The 25030-nt window shown below is 33.8% G+C and overlaps 1 protein-coding gene across 11 annotated transcripts in view; it reads right to left on the bottom strand.

Annotated features, from left to right (window-relative positions):
* VPS13B (vacuolar protein sorting 13 homolog B) overlaps positions 1–25030 on the bottom strand; it is a 719992-nt gene that overhangs the window by 659234 nt on the left and 35728 nt on the right. For all 11 annotated transcript variants that reach the window (XM_033126656.1, XM_033126657.1, XM_033126651.1 and 8 more), the window contains exons 4-7: positions 24352–24472; positions 11692–11859; positions 7045–7226; positions 2675–2849 (exon numbers count right to left, since the gene is read on the bottom strand). In XM_033126656.1, the coding sequence (XP_032982547.1) occupies positions 2675–2849; positions 7045–7226; positions 11692–11859; positions 24352–24472 (646 nt within the window). The remainder of the gene's footprint in view (positions 1–2674; positions 2850–7044; positions 7227–11691; positions 11860–24351; positions 24473–25030) is intronic.

Genomic DNA, 25030 nt, shown 5'->3' with positions numbered 1-25030 from the left:
CCAAACCTACAGAATGCACAACAATACACGTGAATGGTAATGTAAACTATGGACTCTGGGTGATGATCTGTCAATGCAGGCTCATCAACTACAACAAATGTCCCACTCTGGAAGGGATGCTGGTAATGGGGGAGGTTATGCATGTGTGGGGACAAGAGGTATATGAGAAATCTCTGTACCTACCCATAAATTTTGCTGTGAATCTAAAACTGCTCTATAAAAACAGTCTTAATAAAAAATTTTTTTTATTAATTCTTATTCTTAATGAAAGAACACTTTCAAAAGAAAGTGCATACTATATGATTCCATTTACACAAAATTCTACAATCAGCAAAACTAATCTGTGGTTTCTTTAAAAATTCAGAAAAGTGTTTATCTGAGCAGAGGGACTGTAGAGAACAAATGAAAAGGGCATGAGAAAACTGTGTGAGATGTTAATGATCTATATCTTGATGGGTGTTTTGCATCACACAGGTGTATGGATTTCTCAAAACATGTTGAGTAGTATACTTAAGATTTATGCATTACACTTTGTAAATTTAACCTACAAAAAAATAAAAAGTCATTAATATATACAAACTCTTAACGATATGCTGCTGAAGTCTAGGGGTGAAGTGTACTGATGATGTCTATAACTTTGAAAGGCATCAAAAAGGTTAGTTGAATTGATGAAGACAGAGATGCCAGACAAAGAGATATATGATAAAGCAAACATAACAAAATATTCATTGTAGAATCTAGATAATGAGTACGTGGGTGCCTACTGTATAATACTCTTTCAACTTTTCTATATATTTGAAACTTGTCATAATAGCATAGTTGAAAAAAAATAAATTGAGCACCTTTTATGTGCTAGGTTTTGTTCTAGGTGTTAGACACTGTTCCTGTCCAGGAGTGCATTGTCTGACAGGAATTCACTATCTAGTGTGAAATAAAAGTATGTTTTATTTTATACCTATATATGATTATTAATGTTGTTCCCTAAGCTTTTTTTAAGGTGATAAGATTTTTAATAAGTTATAATTTAGATATTGTATAAATTTGGCCTTTAAAAGTATACAATAGTCTCAAAGTTGTACAACCATTACCACTATCTAATTTTAAGACATTTTCATTACTCGATAAAGAAAACCTCCACCTATTAGCAGTCACTCCCTATTCCCTCCTTCCCCTACCCCCCTACCCTGGTTACCCTACCCCCCTACCCTGGTTACTAATCTATTTTCTGTTTCTATGGAATTGCCTATTATGTACATTTCATATAAATGGAATCATACATTTCTTTTTGACTGGCTCCATTCACTTAAAATAATGTTTTCAAAGTTCATCATGTTGCAACATATATCAGTATTTCAAAAATTCCTTTGTATAGCTGAATAATATTCCAATGTACAGATATACCATAATTGTTTATCCATTCATCAGCTGATAGACATTTGGGCTGTTTCCACTTTTTGGTTATTATTATGAATAATGCTGCCATGAATATTTACATGCAAGTTTTTATGTGAACATATGTTATAATTCTCCTAGGAATAGAACTGCTGGGTCATATGGTAACACTTTGTTCAACTTTTTGAGGAAACAGATTGTTCCAAAGCAGCTATACCATTTCATATTCCCAACAGCAACATATAAGAGTTCCAATTTCTCCATATCCTTGCCAACACCTGCTATTATAAGTCTTTTTGATTATAGCCATTCTAGGGGCCATGAAATGGCATCTCATTGTGGTTTAGATTTGCACTGCCCCTCATGATTAATAATGCTGAGCATCTTTTCATGTGTTTGTTGACCATTTGTTTGGATAAATGTCTATTCAGGTGTTTTTCCCATTTTTTAATTGGGTTAGTCATTCCTAAGTTTTAAATGTCCTTAGCTAAAGGCTCTATCTACAGAAATTAATCATCTTCTCCAAATTTTTCCTGAGTCTCAGGCCTAATGGCAAGTCAATCATTCCTTACATTATCTTTCTACTTCAGATATTCATATCTCTGTTTAATCAAACTTACTATCATTCTACCATACAACACACTTAACTGTTCACGTGTCTGTCCACTCCATTGTATCTTAAAATTTTAAGGAAAGAGAACACATCATCTTTATATTTTCCAACATTACCAACAATAACGTCTCACATATACTACACTTTAGTAAAAGTATAAAGAATTGAGTAACTTAAGTTAATACACTAGGTATACTTCAATGAAGCAAATACTTCATTAATTAGTGCTCCCATTAATTAACTAGGTATCCTCAGTAAAGCATATAGTTAATTAAGTATAATTAATTACATATAATAAAGTATTAAGTATATATAACTCAATTAATTAGTTTTAATAACTCTTGGAGTGCCTTTGCAGAAAAATTACCAATACCATAATTTATAGGAAATCTTGAGGTTGCACTACCTTAACTTTTATATAATATACATTCTAACACTTATACCTATTAGAAACATCAAAGTTGTTTTTAGCTTGCAGAAAAAAGAAAATCAGAATATTATTCAGCATGTAGAAAAGAAAAAAGTCAAAGCTGTGTCAGACAACCAAAATAAAATCATCCTGTCACACTAGAACACTGCAAAACTCAGTCTAATGTATTTTTAAAGTTTCACAATGATAAAAACCTATGTAAGAACAATACCTCTAAAATAAAGTTTTATTATGTTTACCTGTAATGTTTCCTAACATATCTTTATTGTGACAGGTAGAATCTTCTGTTTCTCCATCTTTAAAGTTGCCTATTTCTCCATAGTAAAGGGCAATCCCAAGTTGCATTATACGGATAAACATAGGCAGTTGTTGATCTGTGATGGAAAGTTTCAAACTCTCTACTAAGGTATGAATCTGTATTTTGAAAAAATAAAAACATCAACAAAATCACGTTCAAAGGGAATATATTTTAACGTAAGTAAGGAAATGTCAAAAATCTTAAACAGAGTAACATAAGAGAAACAGTAATGTCCCAAACATTTCTAGTATGTAAGCCAAAATAGTTTATTCTAAAATCTTAGGAAATTTTGCTATGATCAATAAAACTTAGAAACTATATTAAGTCAAATGATGTAAATGCAAATACAAACGATAATGAAAAGATACAGTCACGCTACATTTCCAGATAACACCAGAAAGAAAGTTATGTAACCGAAATACATAAAGTAGTCCCCCTTTATCTATGGGGGATATGTTCCAAGATCTCCAGTGAATGCCTGAAATCCCGGATAGTACCAAACCCCATATATACTACGTTTTTTCCTAAACATAAGTATCTTTTCACTTAAAGGAAATACCTGAAGGCTTCTCTTTGACATACCCAAAGTACCAGCATCACTACTCTTGTTGCTTTGGGGCCATTATTAATTAAAATAAGGGTTATCTGAACACAAGCACTGCATTACCACAGGTAGATTGGATAACCAAGACAGTTACTAAGTGACTAATGGGCAGGTAGCACATACAGCAGGGCGAAGTGAGATTTCAGCACACTACTCAGGACGGTATGCATTTAAAACTTATGAACTGTTTATTTCTGCAGTTTTCCATTTAGTATTTTCAAACCGTGGTTGACCATAAGTAAATGAAATTATGGAAAGCGAAACAGTGGACAGGGGGATCTAATTTACCCACTCTATAATGTTAAGGGTATGATAGTACTCCCCTCAAAACCAGGAAGATCTCTCTCACAACCAAGAATAAAAGCTTCATGAAGACATTTTAGTAAAACTTGAATCACACTTTCTAGCTCTGTTAACCAAAAAGAATAGATATATATCCTAAAAACATATGCAAAGAGGGAAAATTACTAATGTTATAACTATGGAAATATGGACATAATAAAAATGTTATTGCCAAATATGGAAAACTAACGGCAATATATGTTCAGGAAAATTTTTCAAACAAATTTTAAATAAGAGAATTAAACATGACAAAATTTATAATGTCAATCAATTATAAGAAAAAACTAAGATTAATTACTAGCAAATAGGATATACAGCAGCCAATCAAAGTTCTCCTCACAGAAATAGACATCAATGAAATATAAATAAAGCCTCAGTTCAATGGTTTCCTGCTGTTTTATAAACATGGAATAAAACCAATTAAGCCATAAAGTCAAGTCTCGTGGAAGGTTTATTTTGACTAACTGGTATTTGAGTGTCTATGAAATATGAAAAAGAAGTAATGGTAATCATCGTATTGTTAGGGCTAAAGGCATAAAACAAAAAAATTATACTTGAAGGGAAATAAAGCTGTATTGTGGAGGGGAGGAGTGTAAAATGCCATATTTGAATAAGAGTACAAGTTTCTTAAAACTGACCTAAAAATGATACACTAACTAAGATCATGAAGAGGTAAGAAAATCGTGACAAGCTGGAAGGGAAGAGAGAAGCGTACAGTGTAGGCCTGCCAAGCTCTTCCTCATTTGAGATTTCTCTACCACATCCTTTTAAATATTGTATAGTACCAGTGATGAACAGTCTTAGCAAAATCAATGACAGACAAAAAATCAACATACACATACACACACGTGTGTGTCTATATATAAAATGTACAAATATATACATAGCTTTAAAATATATATTTTATATATGATATACAGAGGGTGCCAAAAAAAGTATACACATTTTAAGAAAGGAAAACACTGTATTAAAATTACACTGATGGTAACTACTTTGAACACCTCTTGTAATTGCAGAAGTCAAATGTGACTTGTATTCATCTTTTGTTATCGTATATATTGATTAAAACTACAATTTTTTCCTTTCTTAAAATGTGTATACATTTTTTTGGCATCCTCTATATATGCAAAAATCCGTAAGATTAATCCAATAAAAAAAAATCAACAAAAAAAAGTCTGAATGGATTTTTCAAAGAACAAATGATGAGTGGACATATTTTCAAAAAAATCTAATAATGTTAATTAAAATACATATTATTTTTTTGTTCAACAAGTTGGCAATTTTTAAAACATGATCATATTTAAAGATAACAAGACTATAGCAGAGGCACTCCCCTAAATTTTCATAAGCATTTTACACTGGTTAAAGCTTTCCAGAAACAATTTGGCAATACAGATCACAGGCCATAAAAAAGTTTAAACTCCTTAATAAGATATTTGCAATTACAGAAATCATTCCTAAGGAATTTATCAGATATGTAGTCAATGCTTTACGCACAGATGCATTCCTCTGAAAGCAAACTCTAAAAAAAAATAATAATAAATTTTCAAAAACAGGAGAATGTTAAATATGACATACCCATTTAACATATTTATTTCTCACAAAAGATAAAATATTATAAAAAGCCAAACCAAAATATAAATAAACTCAAAGCCACTTAAATAAACATACATGAGAGGTTTAAAGAAATAATTAGGGAATATGAAATATTTTGGAAATCACCTGTCTTTGAGATGATCAATAAATGACCTTTAACCATGTCCACTTAATACATATTTCCTAGGACTAGGAATTGGAAGAATGATGAGCCTAACTTAAAATGGCAAATCATACATCACAATACATATTATTCATAAAAAAACTCAACATTTTACTTCAGTTGAGCATAATGGTATGTCATATTTAGTGATTACCAAAATCAAAAAAACACATGCCAACAAGCTTACTTATATTAAGGCGTGTATTTTAATAAAATGTCATGGCTAATCAATTTTGAGAATACAAACTTATTTATATGCCAACACTAAGTTTTCCTCAAGTTCACTTATATTTTACTTTCCTCTATTTGAGCTACATCCTAGAATACACAATTAAATTTATGCTAATAATAAATAATATTATTTTATATAGTAAGGCTTCTATGTTTCCAGTACTTGTTTTCAAAATATATCTTGGATTTACCTTAACATTCCCCAACTTTACTAGTAGATTCAAGGCTAAAGAAGGAAAGTAAGCCTATTATCCAGCGACAATTAACAATACTATTAATACTCTCCCATGCTTACCGTTGCCGAAGAAGCTAATTCAAAAATAGAAGGGAAAAGTAACAGAATTTTAAAAAACCAATGTGCACTATACAGAGTGGGGAAGAAAGTAAAACACTCATGACTGAGCACTACCAAAGAAAAATAAGTGGATTTCATGTATAAATATAAATGTAAGTATACTAGAGCTACATAAAATTGAAACTGTTATATGTTTTAAAAAATGTAAAAAAATAATTTATACAGCCACAAACAGGCACAGTAGTCAATACCAGTGTACAGACTTAGAGCCAACTTTTCCATTTAGAATTTTAGTATTCAGAGGCATGTAATTCAACAATAAAAATTCATTTCACAATAAAACTTAGTTAACAAAATCACAAGTCACTGTGTGAAGTCTTTTTCATATACAGACAAATGGATAAAGGTTTAGAAAACTGTTCTGTAATAAAAGAACACAAGATTTACACTTACAGACTAACTATACACACTATGAATTGAAATATCATATCAATTCCTTGGAGAACAACAAATTTTCGCATGTGTCAAAAAACGTTACCTGGAAAATCCCCATACTCTAAGATTTCAATTACATTTTGAAAGCATAGATCAAAAGTTAAAATTTCCTGAAACAATAAACTATCAGGTTAGCAAATCAAGCCTCATAAAGTTATCAAAGAAAGAAAAGAGACTACAGTTATCAGATCATGCTAAACAAATCATAAGGATTGAAATATAGATCTAATATAGATTGATATGCAGTCCACTGTGAGCATAAATACACTTTTTTATATTTGTGTTTTTAAGAGAAAAACACTAATAAACAGCTTGACAGACGAAACAGGAAACTATAGTCACAGGAAGAAAGAAAAAAAGTCCCAAACTATCTCTACTAAAACACGTAACACAAAAAGTTGTAAATGTAATATATAACATAGTAATAATATAACATAGGAGTTATAACTAAAACTTTTTTACAAAAAAAAGATGGCATCTATGAGGTTAATTTCTTCTTTGTTTTTTAAATAATAATTCGCATGCACAAGAGCCAATAAACAAAATGAGATATGCAACTCAACTACTAGAAAAAGAAACACGTACTTTAATAACAGATGGCATCTTGGAATTTAGGTTATCGTATGTAAAATGAAGACGAGTTCTGAAGGAACACTTGTACAATAAAGGATCCTGGTAAAATTCTATTTTACCACTAGCATTTCGTTTATCAAGACAAACTGTACAGTCGGAAAAATTGATAATCTTTCTCAGCACCAGATCAGTTGCTAAAAAGAAAAGAAAAACAATTTAAGTAAAAAGGACTATTAGAGAAAAAAAGGCAACTACTAGTAGTACAAATAGTTATAAAAATAGTGAAATTCAGATTAATAAAGCATTTAATATACAATGCCAGAATCTATGCAAAGAACTTCTCCTTTATTATATCATTTAAATCTTCCAACAACCTTACAAAATAGGCACAATAATCCCCATTTTATGTACAGAGCATCAAAATGAAGCTAAAGAAATGAAGTAGCTTGCCTTCCATTTTTTTTAACAACAAATTTATGACAAAATTTATGAGAAATTTTGCCATCTGCAGTGAGATATTAAATAACAAAATAAAATTATTGAGAAACCATATTCAAGATAACATCTGGAGTAATAGTCACTCATTTAACACTCATTTTACACGAAAAAACTTACTGCTATGCTCTAAACCTGCGCTTTCCAATATGGTAGCCATCAGCGATATGTGGCTATTTAAATTTATATATGAATGAATTAAAATTACATAAAAATAAAATTTCAGTCCTTGGTTGCACTAGCCACATTTCAAGTGCTCAAAGCCATATGTGGCTAGTGGCTACAGTACTGGATAGTAAAAATATAAAATATATCCCTTATCATAGAAAATTCTAGGGGGCTCACACTGCTCTATATAACTAATGAAGAAATTACCAATAACTGTATAAAGTTTGCTTTCAAGGGAATACAAATGAAACAATTACTGGTCAAGTATCAAACTAGAAAATGAAACCTTTAACTAACAAGTAGTTTTATTCCTAACAAGCATTTCCTAGGTAAATAATCAGGCTCAAGTTCCTTTGGTCAGTGATTTTAAATTAGCAGCCCCACATGCTATGGCCATGGGACTCTGCAAAACAATAAAATATGCATTAGTCCAATCTTTGATACCACTATTTCTGAGTATATCCTGGCAACCTCTAATTAATTCAATCTTTAATTTTCTTTTCTTTTTTGAATTTAATTTTTTAAGAAGTAAAAGAGTATGCATGCATATGTATGGAAAAGTTTTATCCACAAATAAGTTTCAAATTTGTCTGTTAGCTGAAAAAATACAAACTTGCCATATTATTTCATTTTACATAGTGTATTAGATGATTTAGGTATTGATATTATATACATGTGCACAAATTAAAGAAATCGTACAAGTAGGACTAGAAATGAAATAAACCCTCTAGATGCTCCCTTCCCTCTATTTGTGATAATAATAATTTACTGAATATTTGCTGTTGCATGCTAAGTCTTTTAAGTCCATTATCTCCTAATATTTACATGGCTCTGTTTAAAAGATGTGAAAACTGAGGCACAGAAAGGATAAATAATCTGTCTAATTAGACAGAGTTGTAATTCAAACTCTGGCAACCTTACTCCTGAGGGCATATTCTTATCCATTACACTATAAGAACACAAAGTGGTTATATTTTTAGGAAATTCTAGAAAATTATTATTCATTGAGAGGCAATTATTAATCTTTTAAAAATTAGTCTTTCTTAAAAACTAAATATAACAGCAATTATCTTGTAAAAACTTACAAAATGAATTCTAGCTTTGGTACTTTAGATAACGTGCTGCAATTTAATCTGTAAAATGGAATAATTATGTCTACCTAATAAGCACTCTAGAAAAAGACTTGGCATTATTTGAAACTGTGAATACTGCATATCCTTCCATTTAACAAACCCACTCCTAAGTAAATGCCCTAAAGAAACACTTACACATGAGTACATGTCAAAAGATATATACAAGAAGGTTCATAACAATACTGTTTATAATAGCAAAAATCTGGAAACATCCCTAATGTCCATCATCAGGAAATCAGATAATAAAGTTTTGGCATATTTAAATAATAGAATATTATTCATAAGTAAAAATCAGTTATCTACAATTATATGCAACAATACGGAAAAATATTAAATGCATATGTAACTGAAAACAGCAAACCTCAAAAGACAACACAGAAAATACTATTAATACAAAGCTCAAAAATACAAGTAACTAAATATATCACTTATATGCACATTCACACATGATAAAACTTATCTTTATTGAGGTAAAATTCACATGACATAAAATTAACCTATTTAAAATGTACAACAGTAACATTTAGTACACTGATACTGTTGTGAAACCATCACCACAATCAATTTTAGAACTTTTTCATCACCTCAAAAAAGAAACTGTAGTCTTTAGCTATCACCCCTCTACTCCCCTCATTGCCCTCACCCGTCCCCAATCCCTAAACAATCACTAATCTGCTTTCTGTCTATATAGATTTGCCTATTTTGCCAGTTCATACAAATGGAATCATATAATTTGTAGCCTGTTGTGTCTGGCTTCTTTCACTCAGCATAATGTTTTCAAGGTTCATCCATGTTACCAATGCTTCATTCAGTTTTATAGCACAACATTTATAAAGAAAGTGAATGATAAAATTTAATACAGCAGTTAGCAAGGGTGTGGATAGGGAAAAGCATATAAGGGAAGGAGAGCAAATGGTTCATGTTCTAGTTACTTGAAGGGTACGTAATTATTATATTGTTTTATAACAATTATATGTTACATAAATCCCTTTGAAAATATGAAATATTACACTGAAATTAATAAAAGAGGAAATAATAGTATCTACCTCAGAAGGTTAAAGGATTAAAATAAGATAATTAATGTAAAAACCAGCAACTGCCCAGCAGTTAACAAGCTTTCAATAAATGGAAGATACCATTTTTGCTGTCTTTATCACCATCATCATGAGCTTTCGTGTGATACCACACTTAATTCTCATAAACATACTTGGTGGGTTGGCAGTAATGATAATTCACGTTTTAGGAATGAGTCCCCCAAGCTTCCACTAGGTTAGTGGTGGAGGGAAGATTTGCACTAAGATCCCCTAACTCCTGATTCAGGGCTCTTTTCAATTACCTATATAGAATTTCACAAAGTAATATCTGTATTACCTCTATATTAAAACTATGAATGAAACTTCTTTCCCTAAAATGTCAGCTCATTTATTCAATCCTGTATTATCCTGTTCTATTTGTTTTCTTCCTATTTTTCATAGCTTTTTCTTCTAGCCTTTTTATTGAATATTTCTTTCCACAGAGGATGAGACAGAGGCATTAATAATGTCCCAGAAATCAAAGACTTGGGCATTTGCATACACTCTTCTTTATGCTCCGCAACAGAGTTGCACGATATGGATTATTCTTCATTTCTAAAATATGAAGACTGAAGCTTGGAGAACTGTATTCCAATTCTGCCATTTCCTAGTTGTATGCCTTAACTACGCAAGTTAAGTATCTTAAGACTCGATTTCACTTTGCTTTCCTTTAACTAGGACTTAAGATGAATAAATGAATATATGACTAAATGAATGACAAAGGATATCACCACTTTGTGGAGTTGTTATGACAATTAGAGAAAATGACTGTAAATAATAGTAAAAGAAGCTCCTTTCTGAGCAATGACTATGTACAGGACACTTACATAAGTCCTTTCAGTGCATCAACGTATTTAATAATTCTGTAAGAAACTCCTTTATATCCCCATTTTACAAATGAGGAAACTGAAAAACAGAGAAGTGAAGTAACTCACCCCAGGTCACACATCTAAGACTATGTGGGAGGGCCAGGATTCAAACTCAGGCAGTCTGACTCTACTGCCGGCATCTTTAACAAGTATCTACCACAGCAAATCACAGATAAAAGGTGCTCACAATAGTCTCCTTACTATATTTTCCAAAAATACCCATTTCTTGTCCTATCAGAACATACGTCAACAAATGTTATCGCTTATTTAATCTCTCTCCTGACAAAACTAAGCAGCAGCAATGTATATTTTCTTCACAGCTTTAGTTTCAATGTTTAGCACAGCGCCTGCCGTGCAGAACAAAATAAAATAGTAATAAATAAATGGCAGTGATTAAAATTCATTATTATTTAGTTCTTTTAAAATAAGCAATGGGAGAGTGCAACACATAATAGTTCAAGAAGGCTTCAGGATTATCCAAAAATCCCAAATGTGCTCTGGAATACACAAAGCTAAAACATAAATTAATCAGACAGATTGTTTTGCTATTACCGAACCATACTCCCCTTCCTCCTTCAAAAACTTTTTTAAAATTTTAACTTAATATTATTTAAGTTTTATTGCTATAACCCATAGTATTGTAAAATATTATACATCACATGTGAAATAAGCATGTTATAGGTAAGAAAAAATAAAAATCAGAAATATTAAAAAAAACAAGTCTGGGATTTCTTAATCTGAGGGTCTATTAACCTCCTGTAATTGCACACTAAACTCTATATATGTGCATTTTTCCAGGCTGAAGGCATAAAGTTTTCAATAGATTTATCAAAGAGCCAGTTGGCCCAAGAAAGGCTTAGAATTCAAGAAAACGTTTTACAAAAATGGAAAAAATCTATATTGTTCTTGACATTTACTCACCAGAAATATCCATGAATGCGCGATCCCATAATTCATCTACTGTATAGCATTCCGCAGAAGTGATGTTGACTGAAAGAACAATATCATCTTCAACATATTTTAGTATGAGATTATTTATAACGATGTTTACATTATTTACAACTCGTCTAATCAGACTCTGCACATAACCTATAAAATAGAAAAAGGATTCAATTACCAACAAGTCTGTCAATAATTTTTCTTAAAATATTTGAATATGAAATTATTCATAACAATGTTTACATTATTTACAACTCGTCGAATCAGACTCTGCAAATAACCTATAAAATAGAAAAAGGATTCAAGTAGCCACAAATCTGTCAATAAATAATTTTTTCTTAAAATATTATTGAGCTTCATGTATTTGAAAAGTGAGTATTATTTAGTATATGTGTTTTGCAGAGAGGTAACTAACATTCAGATAGGTAAACAGGCTTGCCAAAGTAACACAACTACAAAGTAGCAGATTCAGCCCAACAAAAACCATTACCAAGAAGTTCTATATAATAAAATGTTCACATACTAAGAAAAACCATATTTAGCAAAAACCTTTTTAATAACATAATACTAGATCCCAATCAATGATTAATTTATACTACAAGTATTTTGGTTTCTGCCTACTTTATCAAACATTTTCCCAAATGAAACTATTACTATATGCTGATTATACGGTGTATTAGAAGAATGGCTTCTTTAAGCTTCTTTTTGAACCAGCTGTCATCTTGTCTTCCTACTTTAAATAGCCATAAAAATATTCAAAAGTTAGACTTGGAGGAAGAAAGATAGGAACAACATAACCACCATAATGGACTCAACTATTTCCACTCACTAATACATAACACTGAAACAGAATCAGGAAAATAATATGAAAGAGGAAGAAAATATAGACAGATAAAGAAAGAGGAGAAAAAAGAACACGACAAAGAAGACAGAAAAAAGAAAAGTATGAAAGGAAAGAGAATGCATGCAAGCATGAGAACACAGGGAAATAAGAAAGACAATCAGAAATAAGTTTTTTTTTTAAAAAAAAAAAAAAAACCTCAAAACAACAAAAGGAATTAGTAAATATTCTTTTTCTCAGCTTGCCTAGAAGGTCCAAAAGTTTTCTTTTAATTTCATGCTACTATGGGATACTCCATAATCTCAGAAGTTTCTCTCAGAGGTTTATCACACAATAAATGTGTATATAGATAAATTATTGAGGAATTTAATTAAAAATATAAAACTAAACATAAAGAGCATTAAAAAAGACAGAGAAAGATTAAAAACCTCACTTTACTCAAATGCATTTTCCACTATAAAACCTATTTGAAAGCTAACTGAAATATTAGCTATTTCATGAAATCTATCTGTTTGTATTCTTTAAACCAGAACTTCATTGGACAAAACAGAATCAACTTCTTTCAGCAACTGACATTGTTAACACCTACACTAAAGCCTGCTGGGAGAAAGCTTATTTTAAGTCTATTCAACCATAACATGTTTGCAAAAACCAACTCCCTCATTCACTCCCAGTGGATACAAATAGAACAGAAATGTAAAATGACTAAGTTCAAATTTTTCTGGTATATGGAAACTATTAGCAGCTTTTAGAGTGCCAATTATCTATCAGATGCTATAACATTAACATACAAAATATAAATAAATTTAAGGTAATAAATACTTTTATGAGAGTAGATGCTAAAATAATATTTAACAAATTAAGCTTCAAAATGAAATTTTAAATACCAAAAATTTCAACCTTAGAATGAATATTCCCCCATGCTATTACTACTCAGCACAGATGTTAAAAAATAAAAATAAAAATCCTGTTACTAAGAAGTCAAGCATGACTAATACCGGTTTTCCTATTCCTGAAAAACCTGTCATCAATCGGGAATTCATAAAAACCGCTTAAGTGTTTATTACCTTCAAAACAAAAAAATAAACTCTCAAAGTAGAACTGGAGAAACTGTATAATGCAAAATAATAGAAACATAATACTATAGATGTATTTTAACTGTCAGAATTATACTAATACATTTTTCATCTATTTTTTAATATTTTTTCTCAGTTTCTCATTATAAAACTGACATACAACAGGAGATGAATAAACCAATTCACCAAAAAAGGAATCAAGTATCTAAAAAGAATTACTTATATTTGTTTCCTTATTAAAAATAAAATGCCAAAGTAAGTAACAGTGACTAACCAATAGAATAAACGATACTGTATCTCTTTAATCCCTCATAACAAGTTAGTTCTAAGTGACCCACAGGGTGCCAAACAGCAGAAATAACAGCTCTCATTACTCCATATTTAGAGACTCCTTGGGAGTATATCTGTTCAAATAACATGACAGTAATCCAGGTCTATTCCACAAGCATCTGAAAATGCAAAATCACTCTTGGGATACGAGCCATTATAATAGATGACTCTTTGACTGTTACTAATCAATCTTTCCAGAAATTCCTATCATTACTCAAATCTCTCCCACTTAAAAACCCCATTCCTCCAAATACATATAAATATGCTCATAGGGCCAGATAAAATGCTATGACTCTTCATTGACCTTGCTCATGTTCTTTCTTCTGTTTAGAATACTCTTCGTCCATCTCCCTTCTTGCGCAGACCCAGGATGAATGTCCCCTCTCATATATCCTCTTCTCTAAAGTCCCCCACCCTACACATCAACATTAAGCAGGCTGTCTCTACCACTTTTCCTGGACTTATGTTACTACTGCCATTTGTGTATGTTTACGTATACTAACCTTGTCTGTTAAATAATAAAATCTGAGAAGGCAAAGATCTATTTACTCCTCTGATATTCTAAATTAAGCGGCATGTTCAAATAATTTTGGTTAAAACAGACAACATTTGCAATCAGTTTATCCTAATGTGGTCACTGGGAAGCCAAGTGCTCAAGTCAGAAATGTGCCATGGTTGATGACTTAGTTACAGTACCTAAAAACATCTTGGTCTAGTTTTTGATATAAAATTTATCTGGAGGTTAGACAGGATCATATACGCAACTTATACTCAAATGGTTAAAGGGAGAGGAAGTTCTTAGTAATGTTCTTGCCTTTTTGGAAGGTTGAAATTATTTCTAAATAAAACTTTTTTAAAAGGCTAAAGAAAAAACAGGATTCTTTACTGTCAACACTGTCGAAAGGTTTAATAAAACATGAATTCAAAAAGCATCCATCAGGGTTCCAGTCAAGATGGTGCAAGAGGTAAACGCTGCACTTACCTTTTCTCACAACCACATCAAAATCACAACTAAACTACAAAACAACCATCATTCAGAATCGCCTGAAATCTTGCTCAACTGAAGCCCTACAACTAAGGACAAGCACAAGACACCACCTTGACACTGGTGAAAGGGGCAGAGACGCAGAACGGGCTGGTCCCACACACGCATGTGACCATTAAAAATCAGGAGGGATATCTCAGCTGCAGAGGTTCCCCCCTGAGGAGCAAGGGGTCCCCAGCCCTTCTCCAGCATACGGTTCCAGGGCCAGAGATTTAAGACGCCATAATTTCTGGTTGTGAGAACCAGCAGAGACTGTGGCTGAGTGAGACCAAGAGTGGCTGCAGAGTCAGCTGCTCCTCTTAAAGACATGGCCCCAGACTTACTCACTGATGAAATCACTGGCTCTGAGCTCCAGCACTGGGAAAACAGGTAGCGAGGCGACAGGGACATATAGGGGAAACTGAGTTGTTTGGATTCAGGATGGGGGCTGGGGGGTAGCTTTATCCCAGACAAAGGAGATGGCAGAAACCATTGTTTCTTTGTTGAGCTTTTCCCATTCCCAGCCTTCAAACCCAGGCGGCTGTCATATCTGAGTCTCCATTAAGCTAGCTGACACCATTTGCTCACCATGCCCTGGTGATTCAAGACCCCACCCCACCCAACTTTCGGGAGCACCCAAGCCATTTCCAGCGACTTTTTCTTACAAACTACCTGCCTTGGATCATGCTGGAAACTTTCCTAGGGTCTTTCAAAGGTTTACAGAACGCAGACAAGCAGCATCTGGCTTGAGCATGTCCCGCACCTCTGGCTGAGCAGTACTAAACCCAGCGGTAGCAGGAGCGGGCCTTGGTTCGCAGCTTGGCCTCCAAAGCCATTTCCAAGCATGACACGAGCAGCAGCCATCTACGGATTACTTTGTAGCTCCTGCCAAGTGGCCCTAGATGGGGGAAGGGCTGCGGCTGAACTTCATCTGCAGTGGGTTCCCTCCCAGGTGGACACCTTCAAAAAGAGACAAAGCATCACCCAGCCACCTCCAAGGACGATACACCCAAGTAGGGTATTGGGCAGGCACCAGAACCCTACTGAGGCAAATCACACTCTGTAGTGTCAGCACCTTCACCACAACTCCTCCACTGTGGTCACAGCCAGTCCTCATAACCAATGAGCCTGAGGGTCAATCCCTCCCACTGACACGCAAATAGCAACTGAGGCTCAACTACAAGAGGACCCACACAACCCACACAAGGAGTGTGCGCCTCAGGTGACCAGGAAGACTGCTCCATTGAGCCCCACAGCACACCCACTAAATGAAACCACTCTATTAAGACCAGAAAACACAGCAGCCCTACCTAATACACAGAAATAAACACAGGGAAGCAGCCAAAATGGGGAGACAAAGAAAAATATCCCAAATAAAAGAACAGAACAAAGCTCCAGAAAAAGAACTAAACAAAATGGAGACAAGCAATCTACCAGATGCAGAGTTACAAAACAGTGGTTATGAGGATGGTCAATGATCTCAGGGAGAACTTCAATAAAGTGATAAGAAACTTAAAAATGGAGATAGAAAACATAAAAAAGAACCAGTCAGCAATAAGGAATATAATAACGGAAATGAAGAATACATTACAGGGAATAAACAGATTAGATGAAACAGAGGATCAAATCAATGATATAGAAGATAACGTAGCAGAAAACTACCCAGTTAGAACAGCAAAAAGAAGCCAAAAATATGAGAAAAGTTTAAGGCGCCTCTGGAACAACATCAACCATACCAACATTCACAATCTAGGGGTACCAGAAGAAGAAAAGAGAGAACAAGAAATTGAAACCTATTTAAAGAAATAATAATGGAAAACTTCCCTAACCTGGCAAAAGAAATACATATATGAGGTGTGATCAAACAATACTGTAAATGTTTTAAAAAAAAATTATTACAGTAAAAGACACAGTGCCATTAATACCTGTGGGCTATGCTGGTGGTCACCGCCACTGCTCTAGGCCACCTCTCAGAACCCACCCTTCCCGTCTTCACCTATCTGGGCAGATCCCTGCAGGGGTAAACAGAGCTGCTGAAACACACAGGCCCTCAATCCACTGCAAAAAGAGCTTTAGAACATCAAAAGCTCTCCAAATCCACCAACAAATGAGGTACCCTGAGCCCCAGGCAACCTGCTCACAGAGGAAAAGCCCATCTTCCAGGGAATCCCCTCATTGTCTGAGAAGCTGGAACAGTGCAGAGAAAATATAACGCTACAGTGTGAGAGAGAATTAGAGGCTGCAGTTGGAAAGAAAATAAAATAAAGCATTCTACCAATACCTACTGGAAAGCAAAGGAAAGACCTCTTCCTATCAACCTATTGCAGAACCCACTCTTGTAGATGCCTAGAAAAACAATTCACTAATTGCCATGAATAACCAAGGTAACAAGGCAGCTCAAAAAGAAAATGAAAAGTCTCTACAAAATGAACTTAAAGATATGGAAATATGTCACTTAAATGACAGAGAATTCAAGATTGCAGTTTTGAAAAAACTCAACGAGATGCAAGAAAACACAGAAAGGCAGTTTAATGAACTCAGAAACACAATCAAAGAACAAAGTGAACATTTTACCAAACAGACTGAAATTCTGAAAAACAACCAAATAGAATTTCTGGAGATTAAGAACTCAATAGAAGAAATGATGAATGAAACAGCCAGCTTAGGTAACAGAGGTGACCAGGTGGAGGAAAGAATCAGTAATATCGAAGATAGAAACCTGGAAATGACACGAATGGAAGAAGAAAGACACTTGAGACTTAAAAGAAAGAACTCTGCGAGAACTTTCTGACTCCATCAGAAAAGAGCAATATAAGAACAATGGGCATATCAGAAGGAGAAGAAAGGGACAAGGGAACAGAGAGCATATTCAAACAAACAGTCAACGAGAACTTCCCAAACTTGTGGAAAGTACTAGATCCTCAAATCCAAGAAGGAAATAGAACACCCAATTACCTCAACCCCAACAGGCCTTCCCAAGGCACATTGTATTGAAGCTGTAAAAAATTAACGACAAAGAAAGACTCCTCAAGGTAGCCAGGGAAAAGAAGACAGTAACCTATAAAGGAAAGCCCATTAGGTTATCATCGGATTTTTCAGCATAAACTCTATATGCCAGGAGGGAGTGGACCCAAATATTCAAACTATTGAGAGAGAAAAATTATGAGCAAAGAATAATATACCCAGCAAAGATATCCTTTAGATATGAATGAGGACATACAGAAGCTGAGGGAATTTTCTAACACATGACCTGCACTACAAGAAATACTGAAGGTCATTCGACCAGCATAAATAGGGATAATTTGTGACAACAAAAACATAAAAAGGGGGAGAGTAAAGGCCTGAACGAGAATATGGGAATGGAGAAAGTAAGCGTGCTAAAGAAAATGGAATACTCTAAATATTCCATATTATGTAAAACGTTCTTTTACATAAACGTAAGGGCAACCACTCAAAAAAAAAAACACATCCAGAACCGAAATATATAACATAAGAAAAGAAGAAACACAAGGAAAAATCATAGAATACCACCATACTGAAATAACAGACAGCAAAAAAAGGCAAAGAAACAATGGAGACACAGTTCCTACCAGAAAACCAAAGAAAGAATGATAGGAAATCCTCATATATCAATAATCACCCTAAATGTAAATGGACTGAACTCACCAATAAAAAGGCACAGAGACGGGATCAAAAAACTAAACCCAACCATATGCTGCCTCCAAGACACACATCTCAGCTACAAGGACAAACATAGACTCAAAATGAAAGGGTGGAAATTGACACTGCAACCAAATACTATCCAGAAAAAGCAGGAGTATCCATACTGATATCAGATGAAACAGGCTTCAGGATAAAAAAGGTAACAAGAGACAAAGATGGACATTTCTTAATGGTAAAGGGAACTATACAACAAGAAGAAACAACAGTCATCCATACTTATGCCCCCAATCATGGAGCACTGAAATATACCAACCAACTACTAACAGAACTAAAGAGAGAAATTGACCAAAACACAATTATAGTAGGGGACCTAAATACATCATTGACAGCTATGGACAGATCATCCAAAGAGAAAATAAATAAATAAATAAATATCAACCCTAATTGACACATTCGATGAAATGGACATAATTGACATTTATAGATCACTTCATCCTAGAACATCAGACTAGTGTACATGGAACATTCTCAACGATAGACTATTTTGGGGAGTTAAAACTAGCCTCAGCAAATTTAAGAAGACTGAAATCATACCGAGTATATTCTCTGATCACAAGGCTTTAAAATTTGATATGAACTGCAAAAAGAAAGCAGGGAAAACCACAAATATATGATGATTAAACAACATACTTTTAAAGAACAACTGGGTCAAAGAAGAAATAAGAGGAGAGAGCAAAAGGTACATAGGAACAAATGACAATGAAAATACATCCTACCAAAATTTTGGGGATGCTGCAAAAGCAGTTTTAAGAGGTAAATTTATATCACTACAGGTCTATCTCAAGAAACAAAAAGAGCACAGATAAATAACCTCATATTACACTTTCAAGAACTACAAAAAGAAGAACAAATAAACCCAAAGTCAGGAGAAGGAAGGAAATAAGAAAACTCAGAGCAGAACTAAATGAAATAGAGAAATAAAGATAACAGAAAAAATTAATGTGACAAGGAGTTGGTTCTTTGAAAAGATTAATAAAATTGATAAATCCTTGGCTAGACTCACTAAGATAAAAAGAGAAAAGACACAAATAAGCAAAATCAGAAATAAAATAGGGGAAGTTATCACGGATGCCACAGAAATACAAAGGATCATCCAAGAATACTATGAAGGACTATACGCCATCCAATTCAATAACCTAGAAGAAATAGACAAGTTCTTAGAAACAAATAGCCTTCCAAGGCTGAACCACGAAGAACTGGAAAATATAAACAGACCAATCACCAGTAATGAAATTGAATGAGTCATACAAAACCTTCCCAAAAGCAAAAGTCCAGGACCAGATGCCTTTACTAATGGATTCTACCAAACATTCAAAGAGGATCTAATACCTGTCCTACTCAAACTCTTTCAAAAAAATTGAAGGAGAGACAGTACTCTCTAACTCATTTTATGAGGCCAACATTACCCTGATACCAAAACCTGGTAAGGATAACACAAAAAAGGAAAATGACAGACCAATATCTCTGATGAATACAGATGCAAAAATCTTAAAAAAATTCTAGCAAATCTAATGCAACAATGCATTTAAAAGATTATACATCACGACCAAATGGGGTTCATCCCAGGGGCACAAGGACAGTTCAACTTACACAAATCTATCAATGTGATACACCACATAAACAAAATAATGGACAAAAATCATATGTTTATATCAATAGATGAAGAAAAAGCATTTGACAAGATATAACATCCATTGATGATTAAGACACTTAATAAAATGATATAGAAGGAAAATACCATAACATAATAAAAGCCATATATGACAAACCCTCAGCTAATATAATTAACAGTGAAAAACTGAAGTCCTTTGCTCTATGTTCAGGAACATGACAGGGCTGTCCCCTATCACCTCTGCTTGTCAACACAATACTGGAGGTCCTAGCCAGAGCAATCAGGCAAGAGAAAGAAATAAAAGGCATCCAAATTGGGAATGAAGAAGTTGCACTGTCCCTTTTTGCAGATGACATGGTGCTTGCTATATACTGTGTTTACCTGAAAATAACACCGGCTCTTATATTACCTTTTGTTCCAAAAGACGAAGTATGGCTTATTATAGGGATGTCATCCTGAAAACTGATGGTAGGGCTTGTTTTCTGGTTAGGTTGTCTTTTTGGGGAAACATGGTATAAAAAACCCTAAAGACTCCACCAAAAAGCTATTAGAAACACTACACGAAAACAGTAATGTTGCCGGCTACAAAATCAACACACAGAAGTCCATTGGTTTCCTATACACTAACAATGAAATCTCAGAAAAAGAAACAATTTCTATTGCAATTGCAACAACAACAAAAAAAAAATATGTAGGAATAAATATAACCAAGGATGTGAAAGACCTATATACTTAAAACTGTAAGATATTTTTAAAAGAAATTGAAGAAGACACAAAGAAATGGAAAGACATTTGATGTTCATGGATTGGAAGAATCAACATAGTTAAAATGGCCATATCACCCAAAGCAATATATAGACTTAACGCATTCCCCATCAAAATCCCAATGGCATTTCTTAAAGAAATAGAACAAAAAATCATCAGATTTGTATAGAACCACAGAAAATCCTGAATAGCCAAAGCAACCCTAAGAAAAAAGAACAATGCTGGAGGTATCACACTCCCTGACTTCAGCTTGTACTACAGGACAACAATAATCATAACAGTATAGTATTGGCAGAAAAAAAGACACACAGACCAATGAAATAGAACCGAGAACCCAGAAATAAACCCACATAAATATGGACAGATAATTTTTGACAAAGAAGACAAAAACATACAATGGAGAAAAGACAGCCTCTTCAATAAATGGTGTTGGAAAAATTGGAAAGCCACATGCAAAGGATTGAAACTAGACTGCTACCTGTCACCATGTATCAAGATTAACTCAAAATGGATCAAAGACCTAAACATAAGACCTGAAAAAGTAAACTGCATAGACGAAAACATAGGTACTAATCTTACAGAACTTGGGTTCAAAGAGCATTTTATGAATTTGACTCCAAAGACAAAGGAAGTAAAAGCCAAAATAAATGAATGGGCCTATATCAAACTAAAAAGCTTCTGCACAGCAAACTAAAAAGCTTCTGACAAAATAAAGAGGCAACCAACTGAATGGGAGAAGATTTTTGGAAACAATGCCTCCGATGAGGGGCTAATACCCAAAATATATAAGGAACTCATACAACTCAACAACAAAAAAACAAACAATCCAATTAAAAAATGGGCAGAGGACCTGAAGAGACATTTCTCCAAAGAGGACATACAAATGGCAAATAGACATATGAAAAAATGCTCAACATCACTAATCATCAGAGAAATGCAAATAAAAACCATAATGAGATATCACCTCACACCAGTTAGAATGGCTATCATCAACAAGACAAATAGTAACAAGTGTTGGAGAGGCTGTGAACAAAAATACACTGTTGGTAGAAATGCAGACTGGTGCAGCCGCTATGGAAGGTAGTGTGGAGGTTCCTCAAAAAATTACAAATAGAATTACCCAATGACACAGCAATCTCTCTCCTGGCTATCTACCCAAAAAATCTGAAAACATTTATCCATAAATACACATGTGCTCCAATGTTCACTGCAGCTTTATTTACGGTGGCCATGACATGGAAACAACCAAAATGTCCTTCGATAGATGAATGGATGAAGAAGTTGTGGTATATATACACAATGGAATACTATTCGGCGGTAAGAAAAGATGAAATAGGACCATTTGTGACAACATGGATGGATCTTGAGATTATAATGCTAAGCGAAATAAGTCAGACAGAAAAAGTAGACAACCATATGATTTCACTGATATGTGGTATATAAACCAAAAACAACAAAAGAACAAGACAAATGAAGAAACAGAAATTCATAGACATAGACAATACTTTAGTGGTTACCAGAGGGTAAGGGGAAAAAGGGGTGTAGATGAGGGTAAAGGGATCAAACATATGGTGATGGAAAGAGATCTGACTGTGGGTGGTGAACACACAATGTGATATATAGACGATGTAATACAGAATTGTACACCTGAAATCTATGTAACTTTACTAAAAATTGACATACCAATAAACTTTAATTTAAAAAAAAAAAGTTTTGAGGGGATATGTAATCAGAAATTTGGAGGAGTAAAGGTGTTGCCCAATTAATAAGAACAAACCAATTTAATTTACAGGTTAATTTAATACACCAGTGATTTTTTGCAAGGAGCTAATAGTAGGAAAAATTTAGAAAGTTCCACAACCAAGAGATTACTCTAAGTACAATCAGAAATGTTCAGTAGTAAAATATCTTCTAAGAAGCTGGCACCTTCTCCAGCTATAGAAATGAATCTATTCTGAAGCCAGAGAGATTACCTAGGACTGTTAGGAAGAGAGAGTTCTGAAGAATACAAAGCATCAGCAATAGCATCACTATAACACTAGTTAAATATGTTCAATTCAAATGTAAGGAGGGCTACAAAATGGTGTACCTTACTTCAGCCTCTTAAAGGTAATGCAAATGTTGTCAAAAGACTGTCAAAAATTAACTAGGGGGGCGGCAGGATGGCTCAATTGGTTAAAGGCGAGCTCTGAACAACAGGGTTGCCCGGTTCGATTCCCACATGGGTCAGTGAGCTGTACTCTCCACAACTAGACTGAAGACAATGAGCTGCCGCAGAGCTTCCTGAGATGCAGCTGGATGGCTCACTTGGTTAGAGCACGAGCTCTGAAAAACAAGGTTGCCAGTTCAATACCCAAAGTTGCTGGTTCAATTCCCACGTGGGATGGTAAGCTGCGCCCCCCCACAACTAAGATTGAAAAATGGCGAATGGACTTGGAGCTGAGCTGCGCCCTCCGCAACTAGACTGAAAGACAATAACTTGAAGCTGATGGGCCCTGGAGAAACACACTGTTCCCCAGTATTCCCCAATGAAAATTTAAAGAATAATAATAATAATAATAATAATAATAATAATAATAATAATAAACTAGGTTAAAACCAGCAGAAAGCCTACAAACTTTTGGAACAAAAAAACAAACAAGTGTATACCAATGTCACCTTCACCTCAGGAAAAAAGAAGTGACTGATAAATAGAATCAAAAGAGAAGTGACTTATAACATCTAACTATAAAAAGGCAATACACTTTGGCCACAGAGCTAACATGTAATGATCATTGGTTTTTTTTTTTCTTCATTAAATATTTATAAGGGAACTTTTATGTATAAGTCACTACTGTTCCAGGTAAACAAAATTTCAGAAAATAGAAAAGACGGTCTCTCCCAGTTACAAAATTCTATGATTCTGTTAGTGAATTTTATACTTTCCAGGAAGTCAGAACAATCTAGTGACTTTCCTCTGTTTATCAAGAAGCGAGGGGAACAAAGAGACTATGAATGGGAAATCAGAGGCAAGTTTTTGCTTGGAGAGAATGTAAGAAAGAAACTGAAGGAACAACCTGCTACAAAAGAGATCAAAATTTGAATGAAAGACATTTGTGAGGGCTCTAGACTCAATCTGTTGAATTCATGCAGTAAATGCACATGCACACACAGTGTGAATATTTTATGGCACTAAAGAATACTGAAAGTGTATGTTCTACAAAGGGTTACAACGAATTAATGAATTAACAGCGACTGAAATTTTGCCTTTATCAATCCCATTAGAAATTACCTGGTGGTAAATCAGGATCTGTGGGAGCAGCCTGCTGAATTCTTCGAGGTTTTACTGATGATTTTGTGTTCTCAGTAGTACTACGGTTGGTAGAATTAGACCCACAGCTCTCATGGTCATCCTATATTTATGTTAAAGAAAGAGGCAAATAAGAACGGTAAGACCACCTTTAGGAAACAAAAATTCTTATTCAATAGCTACAAAGAGAATGATACAATAATAAAAGATTAATCTTTCACAAGACAGCACAGCTTCAGATGCCAGTGATATATTAGCAAAAGAAAAAATTTGTTTGAAACTTCAATACAACCAAAAAGTAAAAGATCTGCTATCATAAACAATAAAGAAAATTTTCTCATGATCTTACACTCATTTTAAGTTAATGCAAAACAAACTTCACAGTGTTTCATTGCACAAAACAACTTCACTACTCGATCTTTATAATGATATCTTCTGTTATTTGGGGCGATGTTATAGTCTCTAAATACTAAAAGACTACTACTGTGAATAAAACCTTACCATAATTACTTTTAGTTGAACTTACATCCCTAAAAATGTCTGCAGTCATACACTTCTGCACAATGTTAACATTAAAAGCAGACTATTAATTTTTGAAACATATGGTTGTCTCAAAAGCCCAGAAGTAAAACATGTTCATTAAAGAGATGTGAAAAAGTTC

This window comes from Rhinolophus ferrumequinum, chromosome 14 (assembly GCF_004115265.2).
Source record: "Rhinolophus ferrumequinum isolate MPI-CBG mRhiFer1 chromosome 14, mRhiFer1_v1.p, whole genome shotgun sequence".
Taxonomy (NCBI): Eukaryota; Metazoa; Chordata; class Mammalia; order Chiroptera; family Rhinolophidae; genus Rhinolophus; species Rhinolophus ferrumequinum.
This window is presented reverse-complemented; position numbering and strand designations above follow the sequence as displayed.